At 37.8% G+C, this 22,052-nt stretch overlaps 1 protein-coding gene across 1 annotated transcript in view; it reads right to left on the reverse strand.

Annotated features, from left to right (window-relative positions):
- Positions 1–54: 54 nt before the first annotated feature.
- Positions 55–22,052, reverse strand: part of CFAP97 (cilia and flagella associated protein 97) — a 40,090-nt gene continuing 18,092 nt past the window's right edge. The window contains exons 3-5 of the mRNA XM_030312125.1: positions 15,130–15,398; positions 4,616–4,766; positions 55–3,264 (exon numbers count right to left, since the gene is read on the reverse strand). Coding sequence (XP_030167985.1) covers positions 3,137–3,264; positions 4,616–4,766; positions 15,130–15,398 — 548 coding nt within the window. The 3' untranslated portion in view covers positions 55–3,136. The remainder of the gene's footprint in view (positions 3,265–4,615; positions 4,767–15,129; positions 15,399–22,052) is intronic.

Raw genomic sequence — 22,052 nt, forward strand, 5'->3', positions numbered from 1 at the left:
AATTCTTCAGGCTTAAAACACGTAACAGATTGGGAAATTAAAAAAAGATGTTGATTTTTAAGTTTATTACTAATCTTTATTCATGGAAATAAAGTAGCCATTAGCATTAAGCAGATTTCCTAGGATGGTATACAATCATTTATAGGTTAAGATTTTGGTGTTTAAGATATTAAACATCTTATAAATTTAATTATTAAAATATAATAAATTCAACTGTGTCTCCAACTTATACTGGCCATAACACTTTGCATAGTGTGCAGTGCCTGAATCTGAACAGAAGCGCACAAGTATCACCATGACCTCTTTCTAAAGTTGCTCTGTACCATTTTTGGACACTGGGTTAATGGTTTGAGAACTGCATTACACTACATTTATAAGCAAACCAGAAAACTTTTATTCGGAGTAGTAGCTAAGAAAGCAGCCTTTTAATGGAGACTGAACAAAGCAGGGAAAGTGTGAGATAAAATAGGTATCCCTTAGGAAATAATCTCAATAGTTCAAAATCTCTCATAAAATCTTGTTAAAACGGAGGGAACATTAGTTGAACATTTGACAGATATGAAAATAACTCTCAATAAGAATCTTGCCTGATAATTTTAGATTCTGGATTATAACTTCCAGTTGCAGATATAAATTTCCAAAGTATATATATTAGGTCCAAGTGAACCTAATATGTAGTGGTGCTAGGTGATCCTTCACCTTTCAGAAATTCTTGAAAATAAAAATAGTATACTTAACGATTCCTTCATAAAAGTGTCCCTTAAACCTTCAAAGTAGTTTGGCTTATATCAGAAAATAGTATATATTCTTCCACTCCTATCCTTCTATTTTTACTTATCGTATATAAGTACTCATGACGACAGACCTGTGAATTCTGCTTTGAAAGGACGAACATTGCTGCTCGGAATTCCCAACTTTTACTCCAAGTTGGATCCCAGCTATCAGCGATACTTTGATGAACCCGCCGTCAAAGCAGTAAAAACTGAAGGCATGAAATTAGTATCTAAAATCCAAGTATAGCTTGATCTATAAAAATTATGTGTTATAATCCTGACCTATGACAGCAAAGGCCATATAAAATATATTCAGAGACTAATGTCATGAACATAAAAGGTTTATATTTTTATGTATCTATATCTAGATATCTAGATATAGATATAGATATATATAGATAGATTTTCCCTAACAACTTAAAAATCAATTTCTAAAAACTGGCTTACCATATCAGGCGGGTGTCCAAATTCAGCATTACCTTATCTCTTCTTAAAGATAAGTTGTTATACAAACATTAAAAGTGCAGTAAGCTAAACACCAAAGAAAACAAAACACCCCTGGTTTAGCAGAGCTACAGTTAATAAATAAAGCAGAGTGCCAAATGATGTAAAAACGTGGGCACCAGAAGAGAGCTTCAAATAACAATGAATGAACATTATAGCCCAAAGAAAGAAGCAGAAAAATCTGTCAGGTTGTGTTCACATGAATTTTTTTCAACACCACTGTTGCCACACTTCACAGGCCCTATCTTCTGACAAAATCTATCAATGCCAACCGAAGACCAAGAAATTCTGAATAGATATTTAGCAACATGACGTTTGGCTTACTGCCCAAGGTGGTTAGAAAAGTAAGTTCAGTCCACATGCTACAAAAGCTTGAGTTAACTTGGAAAAACAAACAACAAATATTATCGCGGCTACAGAGCAAGAACTCACATTAAAAAAAGCAAGATTTGGCATTTAATATGGAAACTTCCCAGTACATCCTAAAGGCATACTAAACAGGCCAGTAAAGAAAAAGTGATAATGCATCAGCGATGACCAAGATAGAAGAAGCGGCCATGACCGAGATGTACTCGGCTATATGAAATGAGAGCCCACAGATGGACAGAGAAATATTCTGATTTGTCAACTATATGACACCCTATTTGCCCTTACTAATTCCATTAAGATTACCAGGATTTGCAAAGTGGGACTGGCAAAAATGGTTCTGCCAGAATTCAACTCAAAAGCCCCAACCAAACAAGAAAATTAGCTGACATCATTTAAAGTAGCCTCAACAAAATGTGTGCTATTTCTCCTCTACCATTCATATTTTAATTTTCTTTCTCAGTCCTTAAAAATAGTAGCTGGACTTTCCAAAGCTTTAAGACCACACATTTCTTATTTATCTCCTCTCTGAATACAGTAAACACTGAAACGTAACACAACTTGTTAACAGTATCTCTTAAAACACTGTTCTGACACAACTCAGGATCTGCTTCTTGCCTTTTCAAACTGGTGGTGCTATTGTGCTCGACAAATAGTTGCTTTTGCTTGCGGTGATCTGGTCCTTGGACAACCTATTCACAACGTAGCGGACTGTGACTCTAAAGTCTACCTCATTTCTCAGAATCGTTAGTGGTACTTTACCTGAATGTGTAAGAACGTGGAAGAGAAGGAGCTTGCTTCCAAGATGAACTTTCTAATACTCACAGTTTGAAACGGTTTGGAATGGTTGATCACATTTTTAAGATCTAACTCAGCACACTTACTCATATGGAGGTAGTAGATGCCTTTGGTCAATCACAAGGGCTGCCCTAGTACAAGCTTCTCTCAGTCTGCTCACCAAATCTAAATCAGCTCCACCAATGGAAACAAATTTCAAGTTTCGTTTCACAGTAAGTATACAATCGAGTCTTACAATCAAATTAAGAGTTATACCACCTGAATTCTGGAGCAAAGAGAAAACAAAGTTATATTTAGGAGCTACGATCATGGTTTAAAACTTATAAAAAATTAAAAAAAAACCCATAAAACAAGAACAACGTAGTTAACATCTTGGGTCCGACGTACAGTGTGATATTATCACAACTGTTTTGTCAGTGTAAGAGCTGAATCATTTTCTATGTTGAGAAAATATACATGCATACTACCATTTTTCTATCAAATACATATACCTCTCATAGAAATACATCCTCACAGGAAACACTGATTTTACATTAAACTGTTTTTTTTTTAAACAATTTTGCATTGAATTACAATAAAATTACAACTCATTGTTGTAAATTTTAAATTACAGACATTTACACAGAGAATTATAATAATATACAAGAGCACTTCAGTAAGAACTGGATGAACAATGCTTGAAGTAAAAAGAGTTTTTATAACCAAGCTGTACGAACATTAGGGGGCTTAGGTCTTAGCAACAGGCCACTGGATGTGTCAAAAACTGGTCGCTCACTCTTACAACTGAGACCACTGGTAGCACTGGATGTTCTAGAAGCTCCTCCTGAAAATATATGAAGAACAAGAAATAATTTTATTTAAACTAAATACATCCATTAACCCTTGATAAACTTCCTCTCCTAATTTAAAGTTCAGAATAAATTTTTCTTCCCTATCTCACATGAATTTTTAGTAGTTTAGTATGATTCTCAAACAGGAATGCACTTCAGAACTCCCTGTGGAAATTAAAAATAATAATAAACATGCCCGGACTCTACATGGGGGGGGGGGGTTCAGATTCAACAGATTTGGGATGGGAATACATGTTTTAAAAAGCTGCTCAAATGATTCAAGCAATAAAAGAAGCCACTTTATATAACTATTTACAAATTTGTTCAAGAAATAATTAACCATGTTCAAGGCATAATGCCGAGTATGAATTACTGGATTAAGACCCTATGTCAGTCAATGACTATAGCAAGGAAGTGACGCTTGAAGAATGAGATGAATGAATGGACTCACTAGTCATTTGAGTGTTTAAGACTCACAAGAGCACTGGGAAGTTGGGATGTCATAGGTGGTTACAGCTTTCTTCTAACATTGGCTTCTCTCTCACTCTTTTTTTTTTTTTTTTTTTTTAACATTTATTTTTGAAGGACACAGAGTGTGAGCAGGGCAGGGGCAGAGCGGGAAGAAGACACAGAATCTGAAGCAGGCTCCGGGCTCTGAGCTGTCAGCACAGAGCCTGACCTGGGGCTGGAATTCACGAACAGTGAGATCATGACCTGAGCTGAAGCCGGGTGCTTAACCCAGTGAGTCCCCCAGGTGCCTCGGCTTCTTTTTTTATGGTTTAGAATGCACACATGGAGCGACAGCATAAACTTCCTGTGTCACACACCCTAGCACGAGGTGGCCACTCCATGCTACATTCTGTGGGACGCACCACTAGCTGGGTGTGTGTTGATCACAGGTCAAGCATTAGGAGGGATTATATGTGATGACTCTACAGACTGCTGATTCCTGTTTTAGTTAACCAGTGAGGAAGACAAAGCACATATAGGGGCGGGAGGATATTACCAATAATCCTTAGCTCGTTAGGGGGAATGTCTCAGCCACTTTTAAACAGCGTTATCTATTCATTTCTTCCTCTAACAAATGTAATAAAATGTCTACTACTGAAGACAGTATTGATATTTTCAACCCTTTTTCTTGTTTCTTTCCTGTGCTACCATTACATGCTGTGAGCGAAACCTGACGTTGAGTGAACTAACACAAGAGAAGAGCCTACTAGTGAAAAATAATACAAGGCCTTCCAGAAGTCAGCCATTTTCAAACTCTATCCAAGAACATAAGTTATATTTTTTAAAAAGGATAAAATATACACACAAGAACAAAATAATTCTGAGCATGCTTACTTAACGGGCTATACTGGCCAAGAGTTGATCTCACTCGTCTGGTGGATGGTGATGAGCTGAGATAACCCATATTGCGATGATAGTCCATCAGTTGTTCAGAGCGTTTCATACCAACTGTTGGTTTCACAGATTCAAGTCTTTTCAATAAAGCCTTCATTTAAAGACAATTCAAAAGTCAACGTTAGATAGAAGTGATAGCAATAACTCAGGAACACAACAGCAGTAAGTTTTTAAAAAGGCACTTTAAAATATTTAATTCCAGCACAGTTAACATAAAGTGTTGTATTAGTTTCAGGTGTAGAATATAGTGATTCACCAATTCTGTTATTTGGTGCTCATTATGATAAACGTACTGTTAATCCCCTTCACCTATTTCACCTGTCCCCCCACCTCCCCTCTGGCAACCATCAGTCTGTTCTCTATAGTTAAGAGTCTGCTTTTTTGTTTGTCTCTTTTTTCCCCCCTTTGTTTGGTTTCTTAAATCCCACATGGAAGTGAAACCATATGGTATTTGTCTTTATCTGACACACTCAGCATAATACTCCCTAGCTCTATCCACGTTACAAATGGTAAGATTTCATTATTTTTAATGGTTAAGTAATATTCCATTGTATATATACCACGCCTTTCTTATCCATTCATCTACTGATGGACCCTTAAGCTGCTTCCATAGTTTGGCTATTGTAAATAATGCTGCAATAAATATAGGGGTACAGATATCTCTTCAAATTAGTGTTAAATTGGTAAATACTTAATAGAAATTTATGAAATAAAGATTTTAAAATCACTTTTGAGATGCTATGTGAAAAAATATTTCAAATAATATACTTTCAGGAAAATCTAAGGGTTTGGGGCACCTGGGTGGCTCAGTTGGTTAAGCCTCTGACGTCAGCTCAGGTCATGATCTCACAGTTCATGAGTTCGAGCCCCGCATCAGGCTCTGCTCTGACAGCTCAGAGCCTGGAGCCTGCTTTGGATTCCGTGTCTCCCTCTCTCTCTAACCCCTCCCCTGCTCATGTTCTGCTCTCTCTCTCTCTCTCCAAAATAAATAAACATTAAAAAAATTTTTTTAGGAAAATCCAAGGGTTTTATCTATCCTATAAAACCAGTACGGTTTTAACAACGGATCACAGGCACATCTCTCTTTTATGTCAGGTTACAATGTTTGGAAAGGTGCTATAAATGGAAATGCATGAAATGTGATTTTCTCAGAGAATGGACAAAATGCTAAAAGCCCAGTGTGTTCGTTCAACCTAGACATCACCACAAACCTATCTAAGTTACTATCAATTCTATATATGACTTTAGAGCACTGGCTTTCTAGCTGTTTACTTTCCAGTTGTGCCCCAACTGGACACTGAGGAGAGGCCAAGGGGGTGGCCTCTCAGGTCTCCCGCTCCCAGTTTCTACCGGTCCATCTGTGCTCTCCATGTTGCCTGTTTCATATACTAAATATTCTGCATAAAATCTAGTTTGGAAGAAAAAAGTTTTTACTCTTAAGTTTGAAAATCATCTACTATAACTTTTAAATAGATATATAAACCAACTAGCCAAGGCAACATAATATCCAGTAACATTGTATTTTTTTGTGTGTGTGTTTTTTCTTTTTTTTTAAATTTTTTTTCAACGTTTTTTATTTATTTTGGGACAGAGAGAGACAGAGCATGAACGGGGAGGGGCAGAGAGAGAGGGAGACACAGAATCGGAAACAGGCTCCAGGCTCCGAGCCATCAGCCCAGAGCCTGACGCGGGGCTCGAACTCACGGACGGCGAGATCGTGACCTGGCTGAAGTCGGACGCTTAACCGACTGCGCCACCCAGGCGCCCCCAGTAACACTGTATTTTAATATGATTCCGTAACAGAATCTAATGTGTAAACATTCCTAATTTTATTTTCTTTCCTCATATATTAAAAGGTAGAAAGTTTGTTTCATTTTCAAAGGTATCGTAGAGAAGGGAATATCTGAGCAGACCAAATGGATCAAGGAATTGATCTATGATTGTTTTATTATCTCTTTATCGAGTTAAACTATCTCTGTAGCAAGTTGATCTTTATTTGAAAAGAGAATGCTTGGGGCGCCTGGGTGGCGCAGTCGGTTAAGCGTCCGACTTCAGCCAGGTCACGATCTCGCGGTCCGTGAGTTCGAGCCCCGCGTCAGGCTCTGGGCTGATGGCTCAGAGCCTGGAGCCTGTTTCTGATTCTGTGTCTCCCTCTCTCTCTGCCCCTCCCCCGTTCATGCTCTGTCTCTCTCTGTCCCAAAAATAAATAAACGTTGAAAAAAAAAAAAAAAAAAAGAAAAGAAAAGAGAATTCTTGTTCAGCACTCAGATTGCCATTAAAAAACCAGCCTCTTGAATTCAGTCACAGGACAAATTTTTTTCTGCACACCTTGTTTTTCCTTCTGCCTCAACGTTGTTTTCTTTTTATTATGGCAAAGAATACATAAAATTTACCATTTTTACCATTTTACCAATTTACCATTTTAAGCTTACAGTTCAGTGGCATTTAGTATATTCACATCACCGTGAACCATGACCACCAACCATATCCAGAACTTTTTCTCAACTTTGTGTTTGCTCTCATCAGTTTCACCCTCACCCTTCTATTCTGACTGGTGTTCTGAGTAATTCCAGAGAAGTGATAGATGGTAGTAGAACAAGTCAAAATACTCCAGAGAGCTGTTTAGAAAAGGGAGAAGGAAGGTGTTACAGAAATACATGGAACCTGGAGACAAACGGCAGCGATCTAGAGCACATGAAGCAGGACACCGACCAAATGAGAGATCTCGGCCTGCCAGCTCTTTTTGGCATGAAATGGCCTTTCTCAGTTTTTACCTTCTAAGGCTAGAGCACACCTAACTCCCTCAGGAAGCCAGACTCCACTAGAGTTAACAGTTTTCTCTGCTGAGCCCAGACTTACAATTTAAACATGGTTCCGTCTGTAAAGTCTATGGTCTTGCCATCACAAGACCACATGTGGTCTTTTTCTCACTGTACATAGTGAGGCTGTATATTTTAAGGGCAAAACCTCCTAGGAGTATACCTTTTCTACCTACAGTTTGTAACTGCTCTGAGTTATGTAAGACACTGGAAGGAACAGAAGAAAAAATATAAAATATTGCCCTGTCATTTATAGTTTGCATAAGAAGAGAATACTCCTGCATGCCCGAGTGATACATTTATAAGTGAGTAAGAAACTTCCTACGTATCACACCATGTACTCTGCTAGGCAGGGCATCGTTTGCCATGTCATCTGATTATCCTATTAACTACCCTCTGAGCTGTGGGGGGAACAGGACAGAAAATTTATTTTCAGTTAACTACTAATTTTGCTTTTTTGCTAGTAGAAGCCTCACTATTTTTTGGATAAACTAATTTCCTAAATTTGTTTATTTGGCTAGATGTAGGTTTTTCTTTTTTAAATTTTAAGAAAACTGTGACGCTTATTCATCAGATATAAAACATATAAAGTAATATAATCAAAATCAATTCTGAAATAATTTGACAGTAAGGCAAAGAATAAGCTCATTTTGTTGTCCTGATATGTCACTTATCAAGTTTACCGGCAGAAACTTTGGAAAACGAGAGAGAGATCAGCTATCTAAATTACATGGAACTATATCATTTGTACGTCACGAATAAGTTAAGCAGAAGTTAAAGCGATGATTTCTACTAGAAACAGCTCTTGCTTATAGAAACTATCAAAATATGAAGTACTGATTACTGTATAAAGTGTAAAATCAAAAGTAGATACATTTTAATCTAGTGAATAATTTAGTACTTCTGGGTAAAACTTAAAAAAATGACAGTTCAAAATATTTTAACATTTGCATCAGAGTGAACAAAAATGTAAGCTATCTAGTCAGAAAGACGTGCATTTAAATCCTGGCTCTTCCAATGATTATATGACCGTATGACTTGATGTGGGTATTAATGAAATAATCTCCAAGAGTCAGTTTTAAGCAGTAATTGAGATAATGCATATAGAATGCTCACAGCAGTCCCTGGCATTTGGTACAGAGTTATCAAACATGAATGCTACCATTCATATTGCTTTGTATTATTTTCTAGTTTTTTGACATACACTAGTATTACCTTCCTAGCTATGTTATATATTATATGACAGGACAGTATTTTATAGACATTTTTATATTCCTTCAGTGTCTTACATAGATCACAGCAGACATTAAATAAATGTTTCATGAATTGAGAAATGATAAGAATGGTTACTTACATTCCAATTTGTGGTTTACAAATTCTTAGTATTTTCAATCTTAGAATCTGCTACTCAAATCAAATTCTAATAAAGAATCCCAAATAGTTTGTCCAAATATTTGTTTTTCTATTTAGGAAGTATTCTTTTTGGAAGGAAAACTAACCCAACCTGAATCCTGTCCATCTCTGGAAACAGAAAAGTTAAAACAAATGAATGACTAATGTGTTAATGATTTCTGCAGTTGTCAGCAGAGGGGAGGTGCTTCATTGTTTCTAAAGTGATAAAGCAAAGACCCCGAAGGACATTAAAGAGTAACAAGCATCCTACAGTCAGGGAAAACCAGGATTGTTCTTCATATTTTTCTGTAACTGAAGCCACCCTTAGTTATCATTAGCTTTCTTTCTTGTATGATAGGAGACACAGACAATAACCAGAGAAGGAAGAAAATCAGACAGAGTGAACTATAAATTATTTCAAGATCTTACGAATCACACTTGAATTCTTACACTAGGTATGAGCTTTACCATAAAAAAATTTTTTTAATGTTAATTTTTGATGGAGAGAGAGACAGAGCATGAGTGGGGGAGGGGCAGAGAGAGAGAGGGAGGCACAGAATCTGAAACAGGCTCCGGGCTCTGAGCTGTCCGCACAGAGCCCGATGCAGGGCTTGAACTCACAGACCATGAGATCAAGACCTGATCGAAGATGACGAGATCTTTGAGATCATGAGATCATGACCATGAGCCGAAGTCGGACACTCAACCAACTGAGCCACCCAGGCGCCCCTATATGAGCTTTACCATAAATCTTCATCTTTGTGACAACGTATCACTCTCCGCTTGATAGTTTTCACATTCTATCTAAGAGGTCTAAAATTCCTCCTCTGGGGCGCCTGGGTGGCTCAGTCAGTTGAGTGGCCAACTTCGGCTCAGGTCATTATCTCGTGGCCCATGAGTTCGAGCCCCACGTCGGGCTCTGTGCTGACCGCTCAGAGCCTGGAGCCTGTTTCCGATTCTGTGTCTCCCTCTCTCTCTGACCCTCCCCCGTTCATGCTCTGTCTCTGTCTCAAAAATAAATAAATGTTAAAAAAAAAAAAAAGAAAAAAAATTAAAAAATAAAATAAAATAAAATAAAATTCCTCCTCTGGACTAGCAAAGAACAGAAGATGGAAGGAGGATTCTACCTTTCATTTAATGTTTTTAAGAATGACCTGCATTTTCTGAATTTGTATATGCATTACTTTTATTTTAAAAATATTTTAACAAAAAAAAATATTTTAACAGAAGAATTCCTGAATGGAAAGATTATGTTCTACTTTACTGCCTACTTTCTCTGGATTTAAAACTAATTACATATATATGTATGTGTGTGTGTATTCTCAGAAAGTTAAAAAAAAGAAAAACAAGTTAATTCCATTTGAACTCTAGGCTCTAATCCTTATCTATTCCTTACGGAATCTTCCTTCTTCCCTAATCTTGCTTCAAATACTCACCTCCCCTCATCCTCTTCTTTCACATACAAAGAAGGCAATTGACATACATTTAAATAATGAAATAATCTCCGGGTGCCTGGGTGGCTCAGTGATCTCATGGTTCATGAGTTCAAGCCCCACATGGGGCTCTGTGCTAACATCTCAGAGCCTGGAGTCTGCTTCAGATTCTGTGTCTCTCTCTCTCTCTCTCTCTCTCTCTCTCTGCCCCTCCCCTGCTCGCGGTCTCTCTCTGTCTCTTAATAAGTGTTAAGAAAAAAAATGAAATAATCTCATTTCTTTTAGACAGCAAAGCGAAATACAAATACCCTTACTCACCTGATCACCCTCTCCTTCTGCTAAGATTATTGTGGTACTCTTTCATAAAAATAGGATTCATATTATATTCAAATGAATTAAGGAAATATGGCTTAATGAGAGTATTTCAAAATTCACGAATTTAAAAATGAGACACATTTTTGGAAATTCACAAATTTTAATCGAGTCTATGTAGGGTAGCAAGCATGCCCTCTACTAGATAAAATTACTTTTTCTTTATTATTCCTTTTATTTGTTTCCTTTTTGAATGAGAAGGAAAGGTAATATTTGCCTCCTGAAACATAATGAAAATTGTGAACTTCACCTGAAAGATTAACAGTATGCTTTTAACTCTGAAGCACAGGACTCGATTTTATACAGGATCTTTGCCTTCCTGTTCTACCCACTCAGCACAGCACTATTTCTTTGTTTTGGATTGTGTCACTCTAAACAGCCTCTGGACTACCAGCAAGCTAAAGTACTGGAACAGAACTCTTCAGTCATCATGCCTGTTGGCCGTCTGATTGGTCTCTGTCACTGGAGATACAGGAATGAAGGAAATACAAATCATAAACATTTAGAGGTAACGGACCCTGCCTGTGCACTACATCTGACACAGAAATAACCACGAATGTGCGTGGGTGTGTACACGTGTGTATGCATGCGTGTATTTTGATTATGAACAGGCTAGCAAACAGATTAAAAAATATACCAGCTCACACAGAGGAACTATTAGAGCTAATACAGATCTAAAGAAGCATTTGGAAGGTGGCAGATTATAAAATACATATGCAAAAATTAACAGTTTACAAGAGCAAACAGAAAATGTAATAAAAAATTTCATGCACAGGGTCTCCTGGGTGGCTCAGTCGGTTAAGACTCTTGATTTTGACTCAGGTCATGATCTCACGGTTCCTGAGTTTGACGCGCCACATCGGGCTCTGCATTGACAGTGTGGAGCCTGCTTGGGATTCTCTCTCTCTGCCCCTCCCCTGCTCCCTCGCTTTCTCAAAAAATAAATAACCAACAAAAAAAAAAAATTAAAATTTCATGTACAAAAGCACAGAAATACATAGTTCTGAAGAAAACCACAAAACGTTACTAAGGAAGGGGCACCTGAGTAGCTCAGTCGGTTAAGCATCCGACTTCAGCTCAAGTCATGATCTCATGGTCTATGAATTCAAGCCCCGCATCAGGCTCAGTGCTGACAGCTCGGAGCCTGGAGCCTGCTTCAGATTCTGTGTCTCCCTCTCTCTCTGCCCCTCCCCTGCTCACATTCTCTCTCAAAAATAAACATAAATTTTTTTTTTTAATTTACTAAGGTAGAATATAAGAAAGCTTGAAAAAATGGAAAGACATACCATAAGAAGATAATATTTTAAGACCGCCAAACACTCTCCAACTAAAACATAAATTTGACATACTTCTAATGGAAATTTATAATAGAATTAAGAAAAAATTTTTAAGTTTATTTTTTTATTTAGAGAGACAGAGACAGCATGAGTGAGGGAGGAGCACAGAGAATCCCAAGCAGGCTCCGTGCTGCCAGCACAAAGACTTATATGGGGCTTGAACTCATGAAATCACAAGATCATGACCTGAGCTGAAACCAAGAGTCGGATGCTTAACCGACGGAGCCATCCAGGTACCTCTAGAATTTTTTTAAAAAAAGAAAAAATAAAGTCATTATGAGGAATAACTGTAGAAACAGTCAAGAAAAGTTTTGTTTTGGTTTAGAGAATGAAGTGTTAAACATAAATGCAGATGATAAACTCTCCAAACAATAACATAATAAATGATATTTTATAATAAATTGTTTATTTTCCTATTCAGCTTGAATTTACTTTTTTCACTTCTGCATGAATTAGTATTTGATTTAGAGCTAAATGCCCAAGGCCACTAACCACTGTGAGGCTACACAGCATTTGAAATATGGCCAGTCCAGACTGAGATGAGCACTCAATGGAAAATGTACAACAGATTTCAAAGACTTGGTACACAAAAAAGAAAAAAAAAATCTCATCATTAATTTTTTTTACATTGGTTACATACTTTAAAATGTAGTATTTTGAATTTACTCAGTAAATAAAATAGTTTATCAGCATCTCATCTGTTTCTTTTGACCTTCTTAATATGACTACTAGAAAATTTTGAACGATTCATGTGGCCCACATTTTATTTCTACTGTTCTCAAGTATACTAATAAGATCTTACTATCAAATGGGACAAAAATATTGCTCACATATACAAACTACTAAGTGTATGTAAAAAGAGTAAAACTGGTAATTTTCCACTGTTTATTAAAATAGCTGTAATGTACAACTGATTTCAGGGATGACCGAAGCTGTAAAAAGAGGCTGCTGATAGTTTTCATCCTGGTCATACACGGAATTGTCACTCACACGAATGGTTTCAACTGTTCAAAAGTAAACCCGGGTTCTGCAAAACGATAAACACAGAACCGCCATATGATCCAGCAATTCCACTCTTAGGTAGACGCTCAAAGGAACTGAACGCAGAGACTAGAACAGACATTTATATATCAGTATTCGCTACAAATTACTCACAAACAGCCAAAAGGAGGAAATAACCCAAGTGTCCATCAACATGTGAACGGATATTCAAACTGCGGTGCACACATATAATGGAATATTATTCAGCCAGAAAAAGGAATGAAGCTCTGGCACGTGCTACAACACGGATGGACCTTAAAAACATTATTCTGAGTGAAATAAGCCAGACACAAAACCATGAATACTGTCTTATTCCATTTACATGAAACGCAGATTAGGCAAATACAGAGAGACAGAAAGTAGATTAGAGGTTACTTGAGGGGAAGGGGGAAAAGAGGGTTATTAATAGGTACAGGGCTTCTATATGGATGACAATAAAAGTTTTGGCAACAGTGAAAGTGCCACCGAACTGACCACAAAAATGAGTTAAAATGGCACATTTTGTATTATATCTGTTTTACTACAACTTAAAAAAATTAGTAAGACACCAGAACCCATTGAATTGTACCCTAAATGATTATGGTATATGCATTGTATCTCAAAAAGCTGTTAAAAAAAAAAAAAAAAGTAACCCCAAAGCTAGGTAACTCACATATGATTCTGCTACCTGCCTGACCTTGAATAATCCCAATGTCCCAATCAGAGTCTCATTTGCTCCCCCACAACAACAGTAACTATGTCATTAGGGTGCCGTGAGGATGAAATGACCTAAACTTTGTAAAACAGGATACACTATGAACTACTTGCGAAAGAGGCTCCAGAGTCATGCAGGAGAGTCAAAATAAACAAAAAAGGCAAACCCAAATGTTCAGGACATAATTTCAAATCTTCCTAAGTCAGGGACGAATCTTAAACAATTGCCACGGTCACGTGCACAGAGTTGGCATGTAGCTCACTGCCCACAGCCTCATTCAGCTTGCTCTGCTGCCACCTAGCTGTTGCCACATGCCCGTAAGGGTTACTGGTTTTTGTAAATACACCATCCCAGCTCCCCGGCTCTTGAGATTAGGGACAACAGTAAAAATTTCTACAAGTGTTAGTACAAGTTCAGGTAAGCACATGGTCAAACAGAACCGTATGGGTGACGAAATACAATGAGGATGAATTCTGGAAACCGTTTTAATAATTTTAATAATAGCTTTATCAATTATCTTAGCTCTGAATTTATGTGCCCATTAGGGTCTAATTTTGGTTTAAGACACTACCTGTATTTAAAATCTTGGCTCAGCCATTTACTCACCAGCCCTGTGTCCCTGGGCTCATTATTTAATCCCTTTAGATCTCTGTCATGTCATCAGTAAAATGTGGATAAAAACAGTACCTACCTGAAAGATTACTGTTAGGATTCAATAAGCTTATATTTGGAGACACTTAGAGCAATGCCGGCATTTAGGTAAGAGCCCAGTAAACACCAACAATTGTTATGAATGGAGTTTTATGAAGAAAATGATATGAGTAATAGTTTTTAATGTGAAGATTTTCAACAGTCCCTATATTCCTTGGAACATCACAGTTTAGTTATCTGATTCTTAATATCTGATTCTTAATTCAAGGAGCAGATCACCAAAATTTGACCTCTCTGAGATGTATTCATCCTTTAAAATAAATAATATGTAAATTGTTTCGGCCTTCAAGGATACAATAAAGTAAAGCAGATTTGGCTAGTGACTGAATACTTCACAAAAGATACGTGTATCTGACCCCTGGAATGCCATTTCCTACACTACTGCAGAGATTTAACACACCTGGCCAAATAATACAGCTTTCAGTAATTTCATCTAACGTTCCCTCAAAATCTAGCCTGATGACCAAAAAAAACCCAACAAAAAACACCTACTGTACTTTCCAGCTCGTGGCTCATTATGTATTTCACACCATACACATCCATACTTACTTTTAGATAATTATGAAAATGTGGGTGTATCTGATTTCCTGTCAGTTGGCCTTATAAATCATTACCATTTATTTTCTTTGATGACTAAAAAATTTTAGTTACTTACCAAATTTTCTCTTTCAATCCTTTGTTGTTCCCTCTGCCTGTTGAGGGCACTGTGATATAACTTAGGGGGATGAACAATCGATCTTCTAGGAATCGTACTTCTGCTTCCTGATTTTTCAGCCTGTCTTGAGAGTTCTTTCAAAAGCCTCTGATTTTCCCTATCAATCTGTCTCACCTCCTCTCTTGTGAAAGAGTAGTTTTTCCTTGGTGCTACTGAAGGCTGATCAAAGTGGTGTCTTTGCGGTCCTTTTTTATCTAATTGCAGAAAAGCTAGAGAAGCGAACAAGACAAGGAAAGATGACTGAACAAGGCACATGGCAACGTGACGGCACAAACTGACACTTCAACTCTTAGAAACGGAGACTATGTTAGTGTCATGAAAAGGCACGTATGAAATAATGACATCCATACTACAACTATGTAGAAAAAAAATCAGAGGCAGCCTAGAGTTTCACATTTGGTTGGGTTCTTTGGGAGTAAAAACTATACATTCAACCGTAAAAATATTTTAATAAGAAATGTAGACGTCTCCCTAAGGCAGCCTAGTAGCTGGGGGAGGTTAGAAACCTCTGGTTGAGTGCACCAAATACACAAATGTAATACAATACTTCAATTGAGACAGTTTGTGAGTTGGAGGGCATACTTAGAAAATAAAATGTTCTCGGGGTGCCTGGCTGGCTCAACATGTAGAGAGGATGCGACTCTTGATCTTGGGGTCATGAGATGAAGCACCACATTGGGTGCAGAGATTATTCAAATAAGCAAATAATCTTAGAAATAAATAAATAAATAAATAAATAAATAAATAAAGTCCTCAGCAATGACTGATGGAAACAATGGCTAACAACTGGCAAAAAACAAACCCAGAATATTCTGAAACTTTCAACTTAATCTGAAAATACTTTATGGTCTTAATATTGACATTAAAACAAATACTTCTACAGTAAAAATCAAACATTTTATTCCTAATTAAACATAAGTCAAAATGAATACATTATATAAAAGGAGTTTTTAACCAATAAAAATATTTTGCATACTATTGTTATCAAATGAAATTTTACCAACATGCTTAATTCTTAAATTTCACCAATTTTCAGTAAGTGACAATTATTACGAAACACTTGTTAAAAGTTTCTAAAAATACTAAGCTTGCTAAATGTTTCAACTTAACTCTGCACTACCAATGAGTACACTGTATCAGATTAACTGACTGGAACATGTGATTTGTTTTTTACAATATTTTTTTAAAGTAGCTGTTATTTGTTTTTACTTGAGTACCTTTAATTCTTTAACTTCCTCAGCATTTTACACTGTTAAATACACTGTTAAATCCACAGAGACATTTTTTAATCCCCATTTTAAAATGTGACTGGTAGGGGCACCTGGGTGTGAGTTCAAGCCCCGCGTCGGGCTCTGTGCTGTCAGCTCAGAGCCTGGAGCCTGCTTCGGATTCTACCTCTCTCTACCCCTCCCCTTTCACTCTCTGTGTCTCTCTGTCTCTCAATAATAAATAAACATTAAAAAATAAATAAATAAATAAATGTGACTGGTGCAGAAAAGTCAAATCATTTGAACATGGTCAAAAGAACCAGAAGTCTACCCCCCCATGTTTAAACCAAAGACTACCAAAGATTACAGAAACTTTAAAAAAAAAAAAAAAAAAGATTAACAGTGGCTTTCTGATACAAAATAAATGAGGGAATTAAAGGTTGGTAATTTGTTGAAAATCATACCAAGTTAATGGTAAAACCCGAAGAACACATTTAGAAAGATATAGATGCGCTGTTCATAATTATCTTCCTTCCAAGAAATGCACGTTTTGTAGAATTTAATAAGGTTTCTAGATTAATTCTCCCACATATGAAAGCTTTTAAAATTAAATCTTAAAGGGAATTAAAAGCTATTTTCTGAATGGCATTTAAAAAAAAAAGTTTTTAGGGGGCACCTGGGTGGCTCAGTCAGTTAGGCATCCGACTCTTGATTTCGGCTCAGGTCATGATCTCGCGATTTCGTAAATTTGAGCTTGACATCAGGCTCTGCACAGGCAGTGTGGAGCCTGCTTGGGATTCTCTCTTTCCCTCTCTCTGCCCTTTCCCCACTCGTGCTGTCTCTTTCTCAAATTAAATAAAATTGAAAAAAAAATCTTAAAGTTTTTAGAAGTAAAATAAGGCAATAGCAAAAAAATAAGTAAAATAAAGTTCAATCTAATACATTGAAAATAATAGCACTCTAACGCTCCATGATGGAAAAAGTATATATAGAGTACTCATATACTCATGCTAGTTATCACTAGTACATTTTTCTAAAGTGGCTATGTATGCTTTAACATGAGGCATGCTCAAATACTTGATCCTTTGCTTTTCAATTGAAATCTAAAAAAATTTGTAAGTTGAATAAACTTTCAGGAACACATTTATGTAAGTATGTATATAAATATTTAAACTCACATATTTAAGAAACATTGCTTTCCCTAGTTTTCTTTAATGAAACAGTTTTGTTCCAACTCTTTACAGTATTTCAATATCATGCCCATCATCGCTAGAGTCAGTTACTCAGTCATCTAACACAAGTCACTAGATGTATCAATCAGCTTTGCTTTCACCTAGGCTGAGATACAGACAGCAGTTTTAAAAATTTACAGATGCTATCACTGGAAATTTTATTCTAAGCCATATAAGTCCTTACTCATATAATATCTGTTCCTAAACACACACACACACACACACACACACATATCTGGGGGCACCTGGGTGGCTCAGTCAGTTAAGCAACCGACTTCAGCTCAGGTCATGATCTCACGGTTCATGGGTTCCAGCCCCGCATTGGGCTCTGCTGACAGCGTGGAACCTGTTTCAGATCTCTCTCTCTGCCCCTCCCCTACTTGTGGGTGCGCGCACACGCTCTCTCTCTCTCTCTCTCTCTCTGAAAAACAAATAAACGTAAACAAAAACAAAAACAAAAACATCCTGTAGGCATATTCACGATCCCTATTAAAAAAACCAATGGTATTTTCTTTTTAAAGTTATTTTTTAGGGATGCCTGGGTGGTTCAGTCGGTTAAACATCTGACTTTGGCTCATGTCATGATCTCAACAGTTTGCAAGTTTGAGTACTACGTCGGGCTCCACACTCATGTTGTGGAGCCTGCTTTATATTCTCTCTCTCCCTCTCTCTCCACCCTTCCCTGCGTGTGAGCAATCTCTCTTTCAAAATAAAGAAACCTAAAAACATAGTTATTTTTAAAGGTTTAAAGAAAAAAAATCCAACACCTGTAGCTGAGAGGTCTCAATGCAAGGAATAACAACAGAATTTACTAAATTTGTCTTCTTCATGAACTTGTCAGATGAGAAATTCTGTGACATTCTTCCCACCCTCTTCCTTTGAATCTGGGCAGGCTTGAAACTGTGTGGACCAAAACAATATAGCCAAAAGTGTGACTTTCAAGGCTAGGCAAAGGAGGAGATGCACCCCCTATAGCCCCCCAACCTTGTTTGCTGGAATACTTGTACTTGGGCCCCTGAGCCACCCTGTGTCTGACTAGCCTGAAGCTGCCATGTTGTGAGGAAATTGAACCACATAAAGGGGCCACGTGCAGGCATTACGATCCTAGTCTTTCGAGTCATCCTAGGTTGCTGCTTTTACACATCTAAGTTTTGTGTTTTGTTAGCAAAGCAACAATAACTAACACAAAACTGGGTACCAGTAATTGGAGTACTACTGCAATAAAAACCTAAAATACTAGCTTTGAGACCAGAGCTGGAAGGGTCTGGAGGAGACTGCTGATGTAGAGGATGAAGTGACAGAATTTTAGCAAAACTGTTGCCAGTGGTGACTAGGAAAATGGAAAAAATACCCGCCACTGGCGGATTTGGCTAAGTAGATCCCCGTGCAGGATGCTGAGAGTTATTAAAGGTTGATCGTATCCATAATGAAAAAGGAGAGAGAGGAGCTAAAAACAAGAACCGATCAGTTTTCAGTTAAAACACAGAATACAGAAGAACTAGGACTTATGGGGTTCAAAAATACAACTACTACGCCTTCCTAATCTCTCCTGGCAGAAGCCTGTCCCAGTACTCAAAGAGATATGACCGAGGACCCACGAGTGAGGTTCAGCTGCACTTAGACCTGATTTAGACCCTCGATGTCAAGGTTGGGGGTGGGGGATCTTTGAAAAGGGGAATGTATTTTTTACGTTTGAAGGAATGTAAAGCAGTATGTTGGACTAAAGAGGTTTTGAAACATGTCCATAAGCTACCTGACAGTCCTCCCCTTAGGATGGAGGGTATATGTCCCTCCCTCTTAAATCTGGGAAGGTTTATAACCATTTAAACTAAAGGAATGTGGAAGAAATGATGCTATAGGACTAGCATGATCACATTCTGAGGCTAGGTCATAAAAGGGGATGAGGTTACTGCCTTGTTTCCTTCAACACTGTACGTGGAGCCCGGAGCCACCGTGTTAAGAATAAGAAATCCAGCTACACTGAGGCCACCATATGTGAAGAAGTCGGGACCCATGCAAAGTCTGGTCTTTAAGTCATCGCAAGCCCAGACACCTGACAAATCAATAAATCAGCACCCAGCTGATTCCAGTCCCCAGCCATCAAGTCACCCTACCCTGGAGTCTCTCCACACCCCAGTGCTGGGCTAATTGGTTATGCAGCAACAGTAACTGGCATTTCATCACTTTAAATATTGTGTAACAGACAAAACACATGTGGACGACAATTATCCCATAAGCAAGCAGTTTTCTGTGTGTATGATGTAATCAATCAATCAGTCTTCCACAGCGATTACGGCTCCGTCCATTTCATGGTCTGGTTCTGTTTTGCTTTTTATCAATCTCTTTGGTAGATCTGTGGTCAGTTTATTAATGTAAAATACTTCTTTGTCCCTTTAGTGGGACAAATTCACTTCTTGAATTCTATTTTGCATACTGTTAGGATTGATACTTCTATTTTCTCCTTGTTAATACCTGCCTAAGCATATCTTTTTCAAGCCTTTATTTTTCCATTCTTCCTACGACTTAAAATGTCTTTTTAGGTTGGATTTGATTTAAATTCTTAAAGATATTCTGATAGCATCTTCTGGTAAGTTGAAACCACCTACTTATACTGTTTGATCTCTTCCTACAATCTTTTTCATTTTTTTAAAGTTTATTTATTTTGAGAGAGTGAGCAAGTGAGCAGAGGAAGGGCACTGAGAGGGAGACAATCTGAAGCAGGCTCCGTGCTGTCAGTACAGAGCTCAACATGGGGCCTGACGTCACAAACCGTAAGTTCATGACTTGAGCCAAAATCAAGAGTCTAATGCTTAACTGACTGAGCCACATAGGTGCCCCATCTTTTTTTTAAATACTTTTTTTGTTATTTTTTCCCATTGTTTCCCCTTTAGAAAGACTGTTAATTTTTTTTCCCTCTAATACACTGCAAATCAAATATTCTAATTACTTCCTTCTAGAATAGAAGTTTTGTTTTTTGGTCTCAGGACCCTTTTGCACACCTAAAGATTATTGAGGACCCCAAAGAATGTTTATGTGAGCTACATCTATCAATATTTACTGTTAGAAATTACAAGTAGGGGGCACCTGAGTGGCTCAGTCGGTTAAGCGTCTGACTCTTGATTTCAGCTGAGGTCATGATCCCAGGGTCATGGATCAAGCCCATGTCGGGCTTGGCACTGATAATGCAGAGCCTGTTTGGGATTTGTTCCCTCTCTCTCTGCCCCTCTGTGGCTCACGATTGCTCTCTCTCAATCAATCAAATAAAGTAAACATTAAAAGAAATTTTAAAGTAGGGTGTGTGGGTGGCTCAGTCGGTTGAGGGCCCCGACTCTCGACTTTGGCTCAGGTCATGATATAACAGGCATGAGATAGAACCCTGCATGGGGCTCTGTGCTGAGTGTTGAACCTACTTGAGATTCTCTCTCTCAAAATAAACTTCAAAGTTAAAAGTAAAAACATTTAAAGATCTTCATTTACCTGGAAATAATAAACCAGTGATAGGTTAATAGTTCTTTTACAAAAAAAACAATAATTGGCGAGGAGAATGGCAGATTTAATTCTTGCCAATATTTTAACGCCTGCCTTAATAGAAGACAGCTGGATCCACGTCTGCTTCTGCATTCAGTGTAGTGTGCTGTCACTGTAGTACAGCCCCTAGAAAAGCCGCTGTGCACACGAGACAGGAGAGTGAGGTAAAAGGCAAATTTGTTTTATTAGTGGAAATAGTGGGGTCCTGCAGCTACTCTCCAAAAAAATCACTAGCTCTATTTCAAGTATTATGTCCTTCATCTACGAGTCTGGTGCCTCTGGCTGATTTTAGCTTTTCTCCAAAGGTACTAATACTTGGTAGTGAGCTGACAATGTCTGAGATTTCCTACTCACCTCTCTGAACCTTGTTCGCTGAAGCCTGCCAGTAAAGGGATGAGGTGCTGCCCGGGGGGATGGGGCAGGAGCTACTCTCAGGACAGGCAGCCTCTTCCCCAGGAGTGTAACAGGCCCACGCCCTCCCCTGCAGTAAGGTGCTTGCTTCATTCCCAGGTGATGCTATCAGCTGAACAGTAAGTGCAACCACTTTCTTCACTCATCAATGCTGCCTTAATCCTATCTTTCTCTTACATTAGTTGTTCTTCTCAGGATACATCCTCTCATGATGTATCTAATTATTTCACATAGAATCTAGGTGGTACGTTTCCAAAATGTGTCAATTTTGCCCTGCAGATTCTTCCTAAACTGACCTAATTTCACCTGTACAAAGTACGAAACATACCTTCAAATGTGGTCATGTCCGTTTATTCACTGTTCTCCAAACATGAGATTCATGCCATAACCCAACGCATAAACTTTTGTTTACTCCACTTTCAAAATGTCCTCTCTGCCTGCCTATTTGGTGCTTTACAGACCAAGGCCGAAGAACTTAATTCCA

The sequence above is a fragment of the Lynx canadensis genome, chromosome B1 (genome assembly GCF_007474595.2).
Source record: "Lynx canadensis isolate LIC74 chromosome B1, mLynCan4.pri.v2, whole genome shotgun sequence".
Lineage (NCBI taxonomy): Eukaryota > Metazoa > Chordata > Mammalia > Carnivora > Felidae > Lynx > Lynx canadensis.